Below are 16,323 nucleotides of genomic sequence, written 5' to 3' on the forward strand. Positions count from 1 at the left end.
TTTTCCTCATGCTTGAAGGGCAGCAACAGAATCATATGTAGATCGTTAATTGTCATTTTTGGAAGATCACCCAAACTCCTCGTAAAAAACGGCAGTTTGAGCGAACAAACGTAACTGCTAGCTACCGGAAGTTGTTTACCCTGGTTATGCAATATGGGAAAGGGATATTGTGAGATATTGTGAGAGAAACAAGAGACAAGTATTGTTTGTTGTAATCGCACACATTTTCCAAAGTTGGCAGCAGTGAACACAGGGGAGGCCAGTTCAAAGTAGACTTCAACCACCTAGAATTTAATACAGTAAATATTTACAAATGATATATCGATACATTACAAATAATAAATAAATATGAAACGTCAGACTGCATCTTGGCAGGGCAGGTACAGGGCAGTCTCTGTGCTTAATAAAGCAAAACAGAATAGACAGCCATCACATTTGGCATAATAGTTTCCAGTCGATAATATGATGAAATATATTATTTTATGATACATACAACTCCATATGCATATTTATTGCAATATTCCATAAAAATATGATATTTAGATTCTAAACAGAAAGGACCGTAATACTATAACAACATTCAAACAGTGCTACTCCCTTCATACAGAGACAAACCTGTGCTGTAATTCCATTCAGACAAACAGGAGACTGAAGGAAATAACAGAGGTAAGATGAGAGTCATATTACCTAAAACTCAAACACCCTTCAGTTATTGTAATAACAGGGTGATGGAGGGCAGGGGTGAAATGGGGGTTCTGGACCCTATCAGGGAGGGGGTCAGTTTTAGACCTTACAGGGGGTAGGGGTGGGTCTGGACCCTATATGAGGACGGGGGATTCTAGAACTCATTGGGGGGGGGGGGTTGTAGAATTTACAGGGAGGGGGGATTCTATCAGCTCTAGAATGCCCCCCTGTAAATTCTAGAATCCCCACTCCCCATAAGTGGGAGGGGAGAGGGGGGTTCTAGACCCTAAAAGGGGAGTGGGGCTATGGTAAAGACATTCAGACACATGCTATGGCATCTCTAGATTTAGATATAAACTTTGACACTTGATGATGACGATCTGAAGAGGGTGGGGAGGTAGCTAGTTCTGCCGACCTCGTACCCCAGAACCCCGGTCCTGCCAGTTCCGCACGGTGGCTCTAGCGTCGGAACCAGACCCACGTGTTGAGGAGCCAGAAGGCCACGGTGGCGGAGTAGAGCAGCAGCTCTCTCCTGGAACGCTCCTTGTTCTCCTCCTCCAGGAGCTGGAGGCGCCGGTTCAGCTTCACGATCTGGAGGAGGAGTGCACACACACACTTTTAGAGAAACACAGGAAGCCAAGGATCACTCACACACAGGCACTGTGAACGTTTGGTCACGACTGCCTACCTGTCGTCGTAGTGTTGAAGCATCCACCAATCCGGAGTCATCAGGGGTCATATCCAAGGTCATGTCCAGCTGGGCCCTATAACCACACACACATATCCCATTAGATCAGCAGATTCATGCTTTGGTTATTATGTCAACTCAGCAGGGAGGTAGTAGCACCAGCATCAGTACCGCTACTCTTCTTCTTCCACACACACCTCACACACACCTCACACACACACACACCTCACACACACACACCCCTCCCCCTAGCTCACCTGCGGTGTCCGTCCTCCAGGGCCTCCAGGACCTGCTGGTAGGCCCGGCGTGTGGTGGCCTGGATGTAGGACATCACCCCCCCAGCTGAGTAGAGGGGGGATCCATCCTCCGGGGTGCACAGGGGGGGGCACACCCGCACAGGGGCCGCGGGGGACGGGGTCACGCTGGGGGGGCAGGAGACAGAGAATGTATAGTTGTTATCCTTGAGAAAGTGAGAGGGGGGGGGGGGAGAGATGGAGAGGAGAGAGAGAGAGATGGAGGAGAGAGAGATGGAGAGGAGAGAGATGGAGGAGAGAGAGATGGAGAGAGAGATGGAGAGGAGAGAGATGGAGAGGAGAGAGAGAGAGATGGAGGAGAGATGAAGAGTCTACCTGGTGTCTGCTCTGTGGGCGGGGCTGCTGTGACGGACAGTTGGGCTCTCAGTGGCACTACGTTCCTTCCTCGACCTGGAGTGAGCCTGGAGGGAGGGGGGAGGGAGGGGAGGGAGGTGAGGGGGGAGGGAGGTGAGGGGGGAGGGGGGAGGGAGGTGAGGGGGGAGGGAGGTGAGGGGGGAGGGGGGGAGGGGGGAGGGAGGGAGGGGAGGGGGGAGGGAGGGGAGGGGAGGGGGGAGGGAGGGAGGTGAGGGGGGAGGGAGGGACATGAAGGGGGGAGGTAAGTGAGGGGGGAGGGAGGGAGGGATGGAGAGGATGTAGGTAAGGATGGAAAGAAGGAGGGAGGGAGGGAAGAAGGAAGAGGGCAAGGAAAGTTCTTGAGAGTGAGGTCTGACACCGAGACACTGGAGACTGTCTGTGTGGAGGAGGGGTGGAGGTCCTGACCGTGCGGTGCGTGGGGGCCGGGGGCGCGGGGTCCGTCTCCAGGGAGTCCAGCGGCTGCTCCGTCAGTGTGAGGACCCGGGGAGGAGCCTTCATGCCCAGCAGGTCCAGCGGAGGCGTGGCCTGGATCAAGTCCAGGTCTCTGGGCCGGGAGTAGCGCGAGTCCACATCGTCCCCTGGAACACACACACCGTCATATACACAGTCACACACGCCCCCCACCCCGATCCTCCGTACCTGAGATCACGATCCTCTCGGGCACGTGCATCAGGGCAGGGTGGAGGGCCAGAGCCCCTGGGGAAAGCCCCCCTGCCTGGCCCTCTGGCCCCATCTTCAGGGTGTCGGGGATACGCATGCGCTGGCTGATGCCCTCCGTGTACTCCAGCTCGTAGTGGATACGGCTCATCTCTGCCTCGTCCGCAGCAGGGTACACTGTCCCAACACTCATCTGGCCTGGGGGGGGGGTCACATGATCAACACTCATCTGGCCTGGAGGGGGGTCACATGATCAACACTCATCTGGCCTGGGGGGGGGGTCACATGATCAACACTCATCTGGCCTGGAGGGGGGTCACATGATCAACACTCATCTGGCCTGGGGGGGGGGGTCACATGATCAACACTCATCTGGCCTGGAGGGGGGTCACATGATCAACACTCAGCTGGCATGGAGGGGGGTCACATGATCAACACTCATCTGGCCTGGGGGGGGGGGGGTCACATGATCAACACTCATCTGGCCTGGGGGGGGGTCACATGATCAACACTCATCTGGCCTGGGGGGGGGGGGTTAGGGTTAGGGTCGAAACACAACAACGTTGACTGTCAAACTTAAAGATAAACAACGAAGCTAAGTGTAGTTTAACTACACGAGCACGCACACACACACACACACACACACACACACGGAGATGTCCCATTTAGGAAAGTGGGGCAAAAAATGTAATAGCGGAGCATGCATCACACCGATACGTTAACAGCGACCATCTACCTTGTAGACGTCCTCTACTCATCAGCTTGCTTACCGCTGCTATGTTATAAATGGACATCAGTAGTGCTAATCTCCGTGCTAATAGGGTAAACTGCGTGGGTAGTAACGCAAGGACTTCCAGATATCATGCTGGTGGCCAGCGTTCCGGCAAACTGATCATAGTTTCGACAACGCGTGCAGATTGTAGGCTACATAAATAAACAAATCAAAAAGCCACGCTCGCGTTAAATCTGATATCGAATCATAGTATTGTGAATGAATGACTGATCTCTTCCTGGTTAGTGTTATCTAGCACGCAACAGATTCGTGCATTTGTGATGACGTTATGACATTGTTATGATATTAGACTCCATTATTTCACCGAAGCGATCTAGCTGGCTAGTTAACTGCAGAAATCTTGTTTTATCAAAACGGCAAGCTAGCAAGCTATCTAGTAGGCTAGTACCATTCGCAAAATAATGCACGACGTCTTACGTTATTTGTCAGAACAGGTTTGGATATGATACGGAGATACGACTTACCGAATATTGTAACGTTTTTTGTCTATCGTCCTCTATCTGTTGGTATCTTAATTTGACCAAATGCTTCCCCGTACATCAGCCAAAACACATCACATAAACTGTGCAATGTGACGGATAGCCAATAGGGGTCTGGCGCATCAATGCTAGGCGCTGATTAGCATCCGGTATTTATAGGGTCTACGTTCGAATTAGTCACATTGAAAAGTCTTTATTTGACAATCATATATAGTCTAAATGTATGTCCTTAGAGTATATCGTTTTCAGTATTCATTCTAAACATGCAAATATTGAGGGACACATCTTCGCAGTAGTCAATAAAAACTATAACCCCTCCCAATGCGCGCTGCACAGGTTCCGTAGTGTAGTGGTTATCATGTTCGCCTAACACGCGAAAGGTCCTCGGTTCGAAACCGGGCGGGAACATGCACATATTTTTTATAGCTGATCAACAGAGCTGGCTCTGTTGGATGGATCTACCATCAAATTATCAAAAGTTTAGAAAGGTTGAAAAATACATTTTCAAAAAAGTTGAAAATAAAATGTGTGAAAATATTTGTTCAACCTTTTGAAAGTAATATTTCACACAAAATGAAAGGAGAGGTGAGGAAAGGGGAGAGGAGAACAGAGAAGCGTAAAACAGAGTAAAGCAGAGCAGAGTAGTACATATCAGGGGCGTAGCCAGAATTATCTTTTTGGGTAGGCCTAGAAAAATATGGATTTTTTTACTTATTTAGTGGAGTGGAGTCAGGTGGCTGAGCGGTTAGAGAATCGGGCTGGTAATCAGAAGGTCGCTGGTTTGATTCCCGGCAGTGTCAAATAACGTTGTGTCCTTGGGCAAGGCACTTCTCTCTACTTGCCTCCGGGAAATGTCCCTGTACTTACTGTAAGTCGCTCTGGATAAGCGCGTCTGCTAAATGTCTAAATGTATTTACTATGCGATGTGCACCCGGTGCATAATAATTTTCTGAGATGTTTTCGTTTTTGGGTAAGCCGTAGAACAAATTGGGTAGGCCTGTGCCTACCCAGGCCTACCCGTGGCTACGCCCTGGTATAGATTAGTAGTGAGTCCTCATCAAGTACTGTTACATCAAGTTCAGGAGATGGTTGTATGGTAGGGGTGGGGCCAGAGTCGTTCTGTCTTTCCACCCTTGTCCACAAGATGGCAGCACTGTACTTGAGAAATCAGGCAGGCTATATGATTAGGGAAGGTGCGTGTTATTGTTTTGGCTTGCATGTAAAAAATAATAAATCAAACGAGAATGTATGTGTGTTGCATGTTGATCAATGTGTGCATGCTTGTGTGTGCATGTGTGTGTGTGTGTATATACATGTATGTGTGTGTGTGTGTGTGTGTGTGTGTGTGTCAGAGTGTATTTCCAGGATTATGAGACTGTCTTCACACCCACATGTTCTCTGGGGGCATTTCTCCTCGTTCTGAGACGAGCTTTAATTTTACACCTGTCAGTTCACACGTTCCCTTTCTCGCCAGACGGACACCCCCCCTCCCCCCCCCACAGCTCCCCCCCCCCACCCACCCCCCCCACAGCTTTCCCCCACGCCACCCACCTCCCCCCCACAGCTCTCCCCCAAGCCTCCCAGCCCATCTGTCGTAGCTCACAACTCCCAAATCCTCAGAAACACCCAACTCTATACCATAACATCCCCCTTTCAGAAACACCCAACTCTATACCATAACATCCCCCTTTCAGAAACACCCAACTCTATACCCTAATATCCCCCCTTCAGAAACACCCAACTCTATACCCTAATATCCCCCCTTCAGAAACACCCAACTCTATACCCTAATATCCTACTCACGTAAAAACCTTTCCTGACTAAACAGGAAGAGCTGTTGACACCAATTCTGTCTGACATTTTCTCGACAGTAAACAGCATGAGCACACAAACACACACACACCTAGATATTTTTGTCTCCATCACATTCTTGCAGCTGGTCTGGCACAGAGAATTGACATTTACCACTGAGGTAAACAAACACACACAGATAGACACTATTCCTTTATCTTAGTAAATGATCACTGCTGGAAGTCTGCCTCAATATTGACATGAAAGAATCTCAATCAGCACTGTGAACTTAAGAATGTGTGTGTCTGTCTTTTCTTGTGGGAACTGAATGATCCCTGTGATTAATTGATCTAACCCCTCTCACCTCACCTCACACACAACCACACATGTAGCTAAAATGGTGTTGAAGCTAGGCTGCTGGTGGAGCTCTTTTTCGCACCATCCAGCATGACAAAAACTTTGTGTCAGAGGCAGCAGAACATGAAGGAGCTGTATTCTAATGTTCCAAAGCTTGTTATTCTAGCATTGGGAAGGAAGAGTGTGTGTATATATCTCTGTGTGTGTGTGTGTGTTTCTGCATGTATTTGTGTGTGTTTGTCCGTGTGTGTGTAGGTGTGTGTTTGTGAGAGAGACAGGAGGACTGGTGGCAGTGCTGATGCTGTGTGTGTGTAGGTGTGTGTGTGTTTGTGAGAGAGAGAGAGGAGGACTGGTGGCAGTGCTGATGCTGTGTGTGTGTAGGTGTGTGTGTGTTTGTGAGAGAGAGAGAGGAGGACTGGTGGCAGTGCTGATGCTGTGTGTGTGTAGGTGTGTGTGTGTTTGTGAGAGAGAGAGAGGAGGACTGGTGGCAGTGCTGATGTTGCCATAGAGGAGTACATAGAGGTATGCAGATGAGACACAAACACATCAAATATTCATCAGACCAGACACAGCTGTGGTCACATACCAGGAGAAACACAGGAGCCTGCCTGTCTAACTGCCTCTCTGCCTGCCTGCCTGCCTGCCTGCCTGCCTGCCTGCCTGTCTGTCTGTCTGCCTGTCTGCCTGTCTGTCTGTCTGTCTGTCTGTCTGTCTGCCTGTGATCTCTTAACTGTTCTGGTGCCATCACTCCGGGGGCTTTAGCGGTCATCACCCCAGTTACCATAGAAACGTCCCGTCAGTCACCCCAGGCAACAGCAGCTCTTCTGCAGTCATAACGTTCACGTGCACACGCACAGACACGCTAGCAACACACCTACACTTTCAAACACAGAAACACAGGCACGTGCAGGCCAGCGTGAACGCTCAATCCTGTGACATTTCACTCACTCACCCACACACACGCACACCCACACACACACACATTCAGGGAACCAGATTCAAATGGGGCCCCAATTTAATTCCAATACCGTCACAGATGCTTTGCTCGTCACCTTGAGCTACTTTGAGCGCCGGACAGCTCCCGGTTGCCTCGCTCCACCCATCTCCCACCACGCGCAGAGGATTGGCGGAAAGAACAGCCACACACGCCACAGTTCAGGTGACTCGTGCGATAGTGAGATATCGGTGAAGAGGGGATTTCTTTTTCGAGAGGTATTTCAATTCTGCATCCTCTGAGACCTCACATCGTCGTCCTACACGCACCTCTCGGTCTCGAGAAATTATTTTACAGAGAGCTCCCAAAACGCAGCCCGTGTTTACGGTGATCTAGAGGTAGGGCGTCACTTTAACTGTAAACCGTCTGGGAGGTGGTGGAGATGATTGGTCGACCGTGATAACATCTGCCCGTCACAGATGCAGTCTGAGCAACGGAAGAAGCGGCGAGGAGCGCGGAGTCAGACGCGAGCTGCACCTAGGAGACAAACCCTTTGGATGTTAAACTCCGGTACACGTCAGAGACGGCTTGTTTTAGTTGCGGAAGCCACAAATTACGGTGTCGGTTATGCTCACGCTTGACTAAGGGAAGACGGTTTCTCCCGCGGAGAGCGACGGTGCACGCGATGGCTTTCTCACTCATTCTCCTGCTCTTCCGAATGGGGCTTGTCTTCGGATCAAACTACGGTTACGTAGAATGGTCCGACAACGACAAAGACGCAGAGATACGGGCAAATATACCGACTATCCTCAGCACCCAAAACCAAGCAATCAACAAAGAATCGTTTCATTACCCAACTTACTACCCCGGGCACGCGACCGAGCGCACGGTGGTGGCGCACAAGATCGAGGAGGACCTGCCGCGGGTAGTGACAGCCTTCCTCCACACCGGAGATTCTTCGGCGCTGCGGCAGGTAAACTGCTCCCGGAGATACGAGCTCCGGAGCCTCCGTGGTGGCACGCGCGTCGCATCACACTACTCCCTGCACACCGTGCTGGACACCGTGGCGCACGCGACCAACTTCCTCAACATGATCCTCCAGACCAACAGGTCGCGAGAGCACAGCCTCCGGCGGGACATTCACTGGTATCACGCGCTGGTCAGGAGCATCCTCGAGGGCGACCCCAAAATCCACCGGGCGGTGGTAACTTTCCACACGGACGCGCCAACGCCCGGTCCTCACATCTTCCTCCAGGCGACCAGGACAGACAAGCAAGTGGTTCTCCAAGACCTCTCCGGTTCTGCTCACCTCCACCTCAGGAGCCGAACACCGGATTCGGAGTGGTTTAACGAGTTTAGGGACCGGAAAAGACCCCAGCTACAGAAGAGAGCGTCCAGCCTGGACGTTACCGCCGCTCCGAACGTCTACTTCCTGGATAAAAGCCAGATCCGGTGGTCCGCGCCGTTCCTGGAGTGCGAGCACGGAAGCTTTGTACCGCACTGGTTGCTCACCTTGTCCGCGGGATTTTACGGACTGAGGAAAGACTCTGCGCCCGAGTTCAGGTGAGTACCAGGTGTGTGTGTGTGAGGGGGGTGGGGGGTGGAGAAGAATTAAAACGAACCCTTGATGTTGAGGTAATCATGGGATTTTAAGATCAATTATAATCTTCCTTCCCTCTTTCTTAACCCAAACTCTGAATCTCTATGTCGTCACTTTTAAGCCCAGCGTTTGAGAAGGAAGACATTCTAAATGTAAATGACTCCAGAAGATTTTGAATATTGTTTCCGATCTGAAGGCAAGGGTTGTCTCCCGTAGTCTGAGGGAGACAGACATGATTGTCCAGGTGTTAAATGTTTGTTCTCACACTATGTGTGTATACGCTCCAGCAGACCTTGTAGATGAAAACCTACTTAGGCAATAAAGCTGATTCTGTTGTGGTCAGGAGTGTTCAGAAATCTTCTGGTGTGTGTTTCAGCGAATGGGTGTCAGACTTCACACACACACACACACACACCCCACGCACACCCTCACACACAGAGGAGACAGTACATGTGTGTGATGTGAACTCTGTCTCCCTCCAGGGGGGTCGTGCGTGTGGATGTCAACCTCCAGGACATGGATATCAACCAGTGCTCCAGCACAGGATGGTTCTCTGGGACACACCGCTGTAACTTGACCAGCATGGAGGTCTGTCTCTCTGCCTGCCTGCCTGCCTGCCTGTCTGTCTGTCTTTCTGTCTGTCTTTCTGTCTGTCTGTCTGTCTGTCGGTCTGTCTGTCTGTCTGTCTGTCTGTCTGTCTGCCTGTCTTTCTGTCTGTCTGTCTGCCTGTCTGTCTGTCTGTCTGTCTTTCTTTCTGTCTGTCTGTCTGTCTGTCTGTCTGTCTGCCTGTATATAGCAATCAAGCAATAGCAATGTAATAACAATCAAGTTATTTCGGCTGTGTGTGTGTATTAAGTGTGTTTTTCTGTATGTACCTACAAATTGTGTATGATATATCTTTATATATATATGTGTGTGTGTGTGTGTGTGTGTGTTTATGAGTGAGTATGTCTGTGTGTGTGTAACCTGTGCAGGTGTGTGAGAGTGTGTGTGTGTGTGTGTGTGTGTGTGAGACCTGTGAAGGTGTGTGTTTGCATGTTGCAGCTCCTGTGTGTTTATCCTATATGATCTACAATGAATGGTATGTAATGGATGTCAGCAAAGCTGAATAATTGACCATGCTCTTTGTCTGTGTGTGTCGGTGTGTGGTGAGTTTAGACTGTCTTTCCTGGTTAAGGTTATGGATGCATGGATGGATGTCTCAAATTATATTGTAGATTTATAAACACACACGTACCATGTAGTTACATATACAGTAGAGCAGGTGTGTACAAGAGGAAACTGTGTGTGTGTATATATATAAAGTATGTGTGTGTGTGTTTGTGTGTGTATGTGCGGGTGTTTCAGTATACAGGAATTGAGGTAACTAGCGTGTGTAAGTGGACAGGAAGTGAGGTAGCTAGCGTGTGTAATTGGACAGGAAGTGAGGTAGCTAGCGTGTGTAAGTGGAGAGGAAGTCCCTCTTGTGGTTCTCATGCATTATGAATCCCCCTACTGAGGGGAAACACGTTACATAAGACACCGCAGCTCACATAATGAGATAGGTCCCGGGAAATTAGTGTGTGTGTGTGAGAGAAAGAGTGTATGAGAGAGTGTGTGTGTATGAGAGAGTGTGTGTGTGTATGAGAGAGTGTGTGTGTGTATGAGAGTGTGTGTGAGTGTATGAGAGTGTGTGAGTGTGTATGTGTGAGTTTGTGAGTGTGTGTGAGTTTGTGTGAGTGTATGAGAGTGTGTGAGTGTGTATGTGTGAGTGTGTGAGTGTGAGTGTGTGTGAGTGTATGAGAGTGTGTGTGTGTGGTGGTGATACATGGTGATGGAGATAAAGAGCTTCAAAGGAGGTTCTGCTAATGAGATGCTGTGACAGGCTGGGTCGTCCTCTCTCCTCCATCCCTCCTTCCTCCCCTCCCCTCCCTCTCTCTCTCTCCTCCATCCCTCTTTCCTCCCCTCCCTCTCTCTCTCGCTCTCCATCTTCCCTCTCTCTCTATCACACTCTCTATCCCTCTCTCTCTATATCACACTCTCTATCCCTCTCTCTCTATATCACACTCTCTCTATCCGTCCTGCTCCCTCTCTCTATCTTTCCTGAATGAATGTTCTCAAACAAACCCTGTTCTCTCTACAGAACCCACCCTGTTCTCTCTACAGAACCCACCATGTTCTCTTTGCAGAACCCACCATGTTCTCTCTGCAGAACCCACCATGTTCTCTCTGCAGAACCCACCATGTTCTCTCTGCAGAACCCACCATGTTCTCTTTGCTTGTCCCACTGGAAGTCAACCTTGTTTTAAAACAAACAAATTATCTGGAGGACAGATTTCACACAGTCCTTTCCCTCTCTCCCCCTGTCTCCCTCCCTCTCCTTCTCTCTCCCCCTGTCTCCCTCCTTCTCTCTCCCCCTGTCTCCCTCCTTCTCTCTCCCCCTGTCTCCCTCCCCCTCTCCTTCTCTCTCCCTCCTCTGTCACAGTAGAGGAGGCGGAGACTACTCCTCTTTTGTTTCCATAACGACATCTCCATGCGTCTGGCCAGGAGTCAAACTATTTCCACCCAGAGACACCTGGGCTGTTTCACACAATACATCACTTTACACTCCTCTCTTACTATGCTCTTACTACGCTCTTACTACGCTCTGAGGAGAACCAGGAGCTCCTCTCTTCTCCTCTCTTCTCCTCTCCTCTCTTCTCTTCTCTTCTCTTCTCCTCTCTTCTCCTCTCTTCTCCTTTCCTCTCTTCTCCTCTCCTCTCTTCTCATCTCCTCTCTTCTCATCTCCTCTCCTCTCCTCTCCTCTCTTCTCCTCTCCTCTCTTCTCCTCTCTTCTCCTCTCTTCTCCTTTCCTCTCTTCTCCTCTCCTCTCTTCTCCTCTCCTCTCTTCTCCTCTCTTCTCCTTTCCTCTCTTCTCCTCTCCTCTCTTCTCCTCTCCTCTCTTCTCCTCTCTTCTCCTTTCCTCTCCTCTCCTCTCCTCTCTTCTCCTCTCTTCTCCTCTCTTCTCCTCTCTTCTCCTTTCCTCTCTTCTCCTCTCCTCTCCTCTCCTCTCTTCTCCTTTCCTCTCCTCTCCTCTCCTCTCTTCTCCTCTCTTCTCCTCTCTTCTCCTCTCCTCTCTTCTCCTCTCTTCTCCTCTCCTCTCTTCTCCTCTCCTCTCCTCTCCTCTCTTCTCCTCTCTTCTCCTCTCTTCTCCTCTCCTCTCCTCTCTTCTCCTCTCCTCTCCTCTCCTCTCTTCTCCTCTCTTCTCCTCTCTTCTCCTCTCTTCTCCTTTCCTCTCTTCTCCTTTCCTCTCTTCTCCTCTCCTCTCCTCTCCTCTCTTCTCCTCTCCTCTCCTCTCCTCTCCTCTCCTCTACTCTACTCTCCTCTCTTCTCCTCTCCTCTCTTCTCCTCTCTTCTCCTCTCTTCTCCTCTCTTCTCCTCTCTTCTCCTCTCTTCTCCTCTCCTCTCTTCTCCTCTCCTCTCTTCTCCTCTCTTCTCCTCTCTTCTCCTTTCTCTCTTCTCCTTTCCTCTCTTCTCCTCTCCTCTCCTCTCCTCTCTCCTCTCCTCTCTCCTCTCCTCTCCTCTCCTCTCCTCTCCTCTCCTCTCCTCTCCTCCACCCTCATGTTCCCCCTCCCCCTGTACCCCTCCAGCTTGATAACAGGAGCAATGGCTGCAGCAAGGGTTATGGAGGAAACGGCTGTGAGTTGGTTCAGCTTGGAAGAAGATTCTCTCTCACAGTGTAGGCTCAGACGGCAGACTTAACATGCACACACACACAGGACCTCATGCACACACACACACAGGACCTCACGCACGCACGCAGACACACACACACACACGCACAGGACCTCACACACGCACACAGGACCTCACACAACACGCACAGACACACACACAGAACCACACGCACATAGGACCACACATCTGCTGTTTTCGTGGGGAGGAGACAAGCTGAGGAGGAGAGGAGGGAAGGGGACATTTGTCTGAGGCTGCTTGGTTCCAATATTGCTGCCCATTTTTACACACACGTACAAACACACACACACACACGTACAAACACACACACACACTGTGCCTCTCTATCTCTGGAGATAGCTGGCAGGCATGTGGAGGGGAGACTGCTCGTTCTCGTCAGAAGCCTCTTATCTCCTCCGTCCTCAGGGAACTTCCTTCAATTCCCAAACTTTCTTCTTCCCCTGCTGTCTGTCGGCACAGCAACACAGCCGCACAGCAACACCGCCGCACAGCAACACCGCCGCACAGCAACACAGCATTACAGCAACACAGCCGCAAAGCAACACAGCCGCAAAGCAAGACAGCAAACACAGCCGCACAGCAACACAGCAAACACAGCATTACAGCAACACAGCGCACAGCAACACAGTCACACAGCCGCACAGCAACACAGCAACACAGCAACACAGCCGCACAGCAACACAGCAACACAGCCGCACAGCAACACAGCCGCACAGCAACACAGCCGCACAGCAACACAGCAACACAGCCGCACAGCAACACAGCAACACAGCCGCACAGCAACACAGCCGCACAGCAAACACAGCCACACAGCAACACAGGCCGCACAGCAACACAGCAACACAGCGCACAGCAACACAGCCGCACAGCAAACACAGCCGCACAGCAACACGGCAACACAGCTGCACAGCAACACAGCCACACAGCCGCACAGCAACACAGCCGCACAGCAACACGGCAGCACAGCAACACAACCGCACAGCCACACAGCCGCACAGCCGCACAGCAACACCGCCAAAAGCTGCACAACAGCACAGCCGCACAGCCACAAAGTCGCACAGCCACACAGCAACACAGCCACACAGCCGCACAGCCGCACAGCAACACAGCCAAACAGACGCACAACAGCACAGCCGCACAGCAACACAGCCAAACAGATGCACAACAGCACAGCCGCACAGCCACACAGCTGCACAGCAACACAGTAACACAGCCACACAGCGGCACAGCCACAAAGCAACACAGCATTACAGCAACACCGCCGCACAGCAACACAAGCCGCACATCATCACAGCCGCACAGCAACACAGCCGCACAGCAACACAGCATTACAGCAACACAGCCGCAAAGCAACACAGCCGCAAAGCAAGACAGCAACACAGCCGCACAGCAACACAGCATTACAGCAACACAGCCGCACAGCAACACAGTCACACAGCCGCACAGCAACACAGCAACACAGCCACACAGCAAACACAGCCGCACAGCAACACAGCCGCACAGCAGCACAGCAAGTGTTCCCTAGCTGGAAAGCTGGTCCAGTTAGGCACCTTCTGGACGTTGTTGTTTCTCCTCTCCTCTTCCCTCCTCTCCCCCCCCTCCCCCCTCCTCTCCTTTCCCTCCTCTCCTCTTCCCTCCTCTCCTCTCCCATCCTCTCCTCTTCCAGCATACACCCAGGGAGGATGGAGGAAGGGAAATAGAGATGAGAGAGGGAGAGAGCGTTTGTAATGCTTTTAGGGTTTCATGCTTTCAGGGATATAAATAGACCTCAGAGGACTCCCCTCTCTCAATGTCTCTCTATTTCTCTGTCTCTCTCTCTGTCTGTCTCTCTCTCTCCCTCTTATCTGTGTGCTCTCTCCTTTCCCTCTCTTTCTTTTTCTCATTCTGAGTCTGTGCTGCGAGCCTGTAATCAAGACCCCACCAGGAGAGAGAGCGAGAGGAGAGGGCAGAGCAAGAGAGGAGGAAAGGGGGAGAGAGAGTCAGAGGAACAGAGAGAGAGGAGAGAGAGAGTGTGTGGAGAGTGGGAGAATCAGAAGGACAGAGAGAGGCAGGTTATGTCAGACACTGTGGAAGACTGTGGACTTCCTTTTTAAGGAACTCAGGAAATGAATAGTAGGAAAATGGATGTATGTGTGTGTGTATGTGTGGGTGTGTATATATGCGCATGTGTATGTGTGTGTATGTGTATCAGTATGTTTCAGATGGTCCCTGGTCTCTCACTTAGCTGGAATTATGACCACATTCCAAATGTACCAACCACGTCTTAAATCTACATTTAGATATTAATTAGTTGGCTGTTACTTGGTAACTTGGGTACAAGTTTTACAATACAGCTAATTGGGTGCACTTGATTCAACTCACCAAACCAGACGATCGGCCCCATAAGGCCCAATGTGTGACATCATAGTCACACTGCTCAGAGAGAGAGAGGGGGGGCGTTCAGTACAGGGACCTGGTCAGAGAGAGAGAGGGGGGGCGTTCAGTACAGGGACCTGGTCAGAGAGAGAGGGGGGGGGCGTTCAGTACAGGGACCTGGTCAGAGAGAGGAGGGGGGGGCGTTCAGTACAGGGACCTGGTCAGAGAGAGAGGGGGGGGGCGTTCAGTACAGGGACCTGGTCAGAGAGAGAGAGGGGGGGCGTTCAGTACAGGGACCTGGTCAGAGAGAGAGGGGGGGGGCGTTCAGTACAGGGACCTGGTCAGAGAAAGAGGGGTGGGGGCGTTCAGTACAGGGACCTGGTCAGAGAGAGAGAGGGGGGGCGTTCAGTACAGGGACCTGGTCAGAGAGAGAGGGGGGGGCGTTCAGTACAGGGACCTGGTCAGAGAGAGAGGGGGGGGGGGCGTTCAGGTACAGGGACCCTGGTCAGAGAGAGAGGGGGGGGCGTTCAGTACAGGGACCTGGTCAGAGAGAGAGAGGGGGGGCGTTCAGTACAGGGACCTGGTCAGAGAGAGAGGGGGGGGCGTTCAGTACAGGGACCTGGTCAGAGAGAGAGAGGGGGGCGTTCAGTACAGGGACCTGGTCAGAGAGAGAGGGGGGGCGTTCAGTACAGGGACCTGGTCAGAGAGAGAGAGGGGGGGGGCGTTCAGTACAGGGACCTGGTCAGAGAGAGAGGGGGGGGGGGCGTTCAGTACAGGGACCTGGTCAGAGAGAGAGAGAGGGGGGGCGTTCAGTACAGGGACCTGGTCAGAGAGAGAGAGGGGGGGGGGCGTTCAGTACAGGGACCTGGTCAGAGAGAGAGAGAGGGGGGGCGTTCAGTACAGGGACCTGGTCAGAGAGAGAGAGGGGGGGCGTTCAGTACAGGGACCTGGTCAGAGAGAGAGAGGGGGGGGGCGTTCAGTACAGGGACCTGGTCAGAGAGAGAGGGGGGGGGCGTTCAGTACAGGGACCTGGTCAGAGAGAGAGGGGGGGGGCGTTCAGTACAGGGACCTGGTCAGAGAGAGAGGGGGGGGGCGTTCAGTACAGGGACCTGGTCAGAGAGAGAGGGGGGGGGCGTTCAGTACAGGGACCTGGTCAGAGAGAGAGGGGGGGGGGGCGTTCAGTACAGGGACCTGTCAGAGAGAGAGGGGGGGGCGTTCAGTACAGGGACCTGGTCAGAGAGAGAGGGGGGGGGGTTCAGTACAGGGACCTGGTCAGAGAGAGAGAGGGGGGGGCGTTCAGTACAGGGACCTGGTCAGAGAGAGAGAGGGGGGGGCGTTCAGTACAGGGACCTGGTCAGAGAGAGAGGGGGGGGGCGTTCAGTACAGGGACCTGGTCAGAGAGAGAGAGGGGGGGGGCGTTCAGTACAGGGACCTGGTCAGAGAGAGAGAGGGGGGCGTTCAGTACAGGACCTGGTCAGAGAGAGAGAGGGGGGGCGTTCAGTACAGGACCTGCTCAGAAGAGAGAGAGGGGGGGCGTTCAGTACAGGGACCTGTCAGAGAGAGAGAGGGGGGGCGTTCAGTACAGGGACCTGGTCAGAGAGAG

General features: G+C 51.9%; 2 protein-coding genes and 1 non-coding gene across 4 annotated transcripts in view; 2 read left to right on the forward strand and 1 right to left on the reverse strand.

Annotated features, from left to right (window-relative positions):
• Positions 1-270: 270 nt before the first annotated feature.
• Positions 271-4,138, reverse strand: LOC134036245 (mitochondrial fission factor homolog A-like). 2 transcript variants are annotated; one of them, XM_062481084.1, is made up of 7 exons: positions 3,955-4,138; positions 2,680-2,895; positions 2,446-2,618; positions 2,002-2,087; positions 1,630-1,794; positions 1,373-1,448; positions 271-1,275 (listed from the first exon to the last, which is right to left on the reverse strand). In XM_062481084.1, exons 2-7 carry the CDS (start codon positions 2,888-2,890, stop codon positions 1,144-1,146), a joined length of 843 nt encoding a protein of 280 aa, XP_062337068.1. In that variant the 5' UTR covers positions 2,891-2,895; positions 3,955-4,138; the 3' UTR covers positions 271-1,143. The 2 variants fall into 2 exon arrangements, with proteins under 2 accessions (XP_062337068.1, XP_062337070.1); XM_062481086.1 differs by having other exon boundaries at positions 2,680-2,890; positions 3,955-3,968.
• Positions 4,139-4,304: 166 nt separating this feature from the next.
• Positions 4,305-4,377, forward strand: trnav-aac (transfer RNA valine (anticodon AAC)). Its single transcript has one exon. It is a non-coding gene; the product is annotated as a tRNA-Val (tRNA).
• A 2,791-nt stretch (positions 4,378-7,168) lies between these two features.
• The window catches only part of LOC134036606 (metabotropic glycine receptor-like), a 15,725-nt gene continuing 6,570 nt past the window's right edge, over positions 7,169-16,323 (forward strand). The window contains exons 1-3 of the mRNA XM_062481604.1: positions 7,169-8,614; positions 9,134-9,239; positions 10,774-10,923. Coding sequence (XP_062337588.1) covers positions 7,737-8,614; positions 9,134-9,239; positions 10,774-10,923 — 1,134 coding nt within the window. The 5' untranslated portion in view covers positions 7,169-7,736. The remainder of the gene's footprint in view (positions 8,615-9,133; positions 9,240-10,773; positions 10,924-16,323) is intronic.

Source organism: Osmerus eperlanus, chromosome 16, assembly GCF_963692335.1.
Source record: "Osmerus eperlanus chromosome 16, fOsmEpe2.1, whole genome shotgun sequence".
NCBI lineage: Eukaryota > Metazoa > Chordata > Actinopteri > Osmeriformes > Osmeridae > Osmerus > Osmerus eperlanus.

Coding starts and splice junctions, on each gene's coding strand:
- LOC134036245 (XM_062481084.1), bottom strand. CDS start 2,890: ATGAGTGTTGGGACAGTGTACCCTGCTGCGGACGAGGCAGAGATGAGC. Junction 2,619..2,679: donor CGAGAGGATCGTGATCTCAG/GTACGGAGGATC, acceptor TGTGTGTTCCAG/GGGACGATGTGGACTCGCGC. Junction 1,449..1,629: donor CTGGAGGACGGACACCGCAG/GTGAGCTAGGGG, acceptor GTGTGGTTATAG/GGCCCAGCTGGACATGACCT.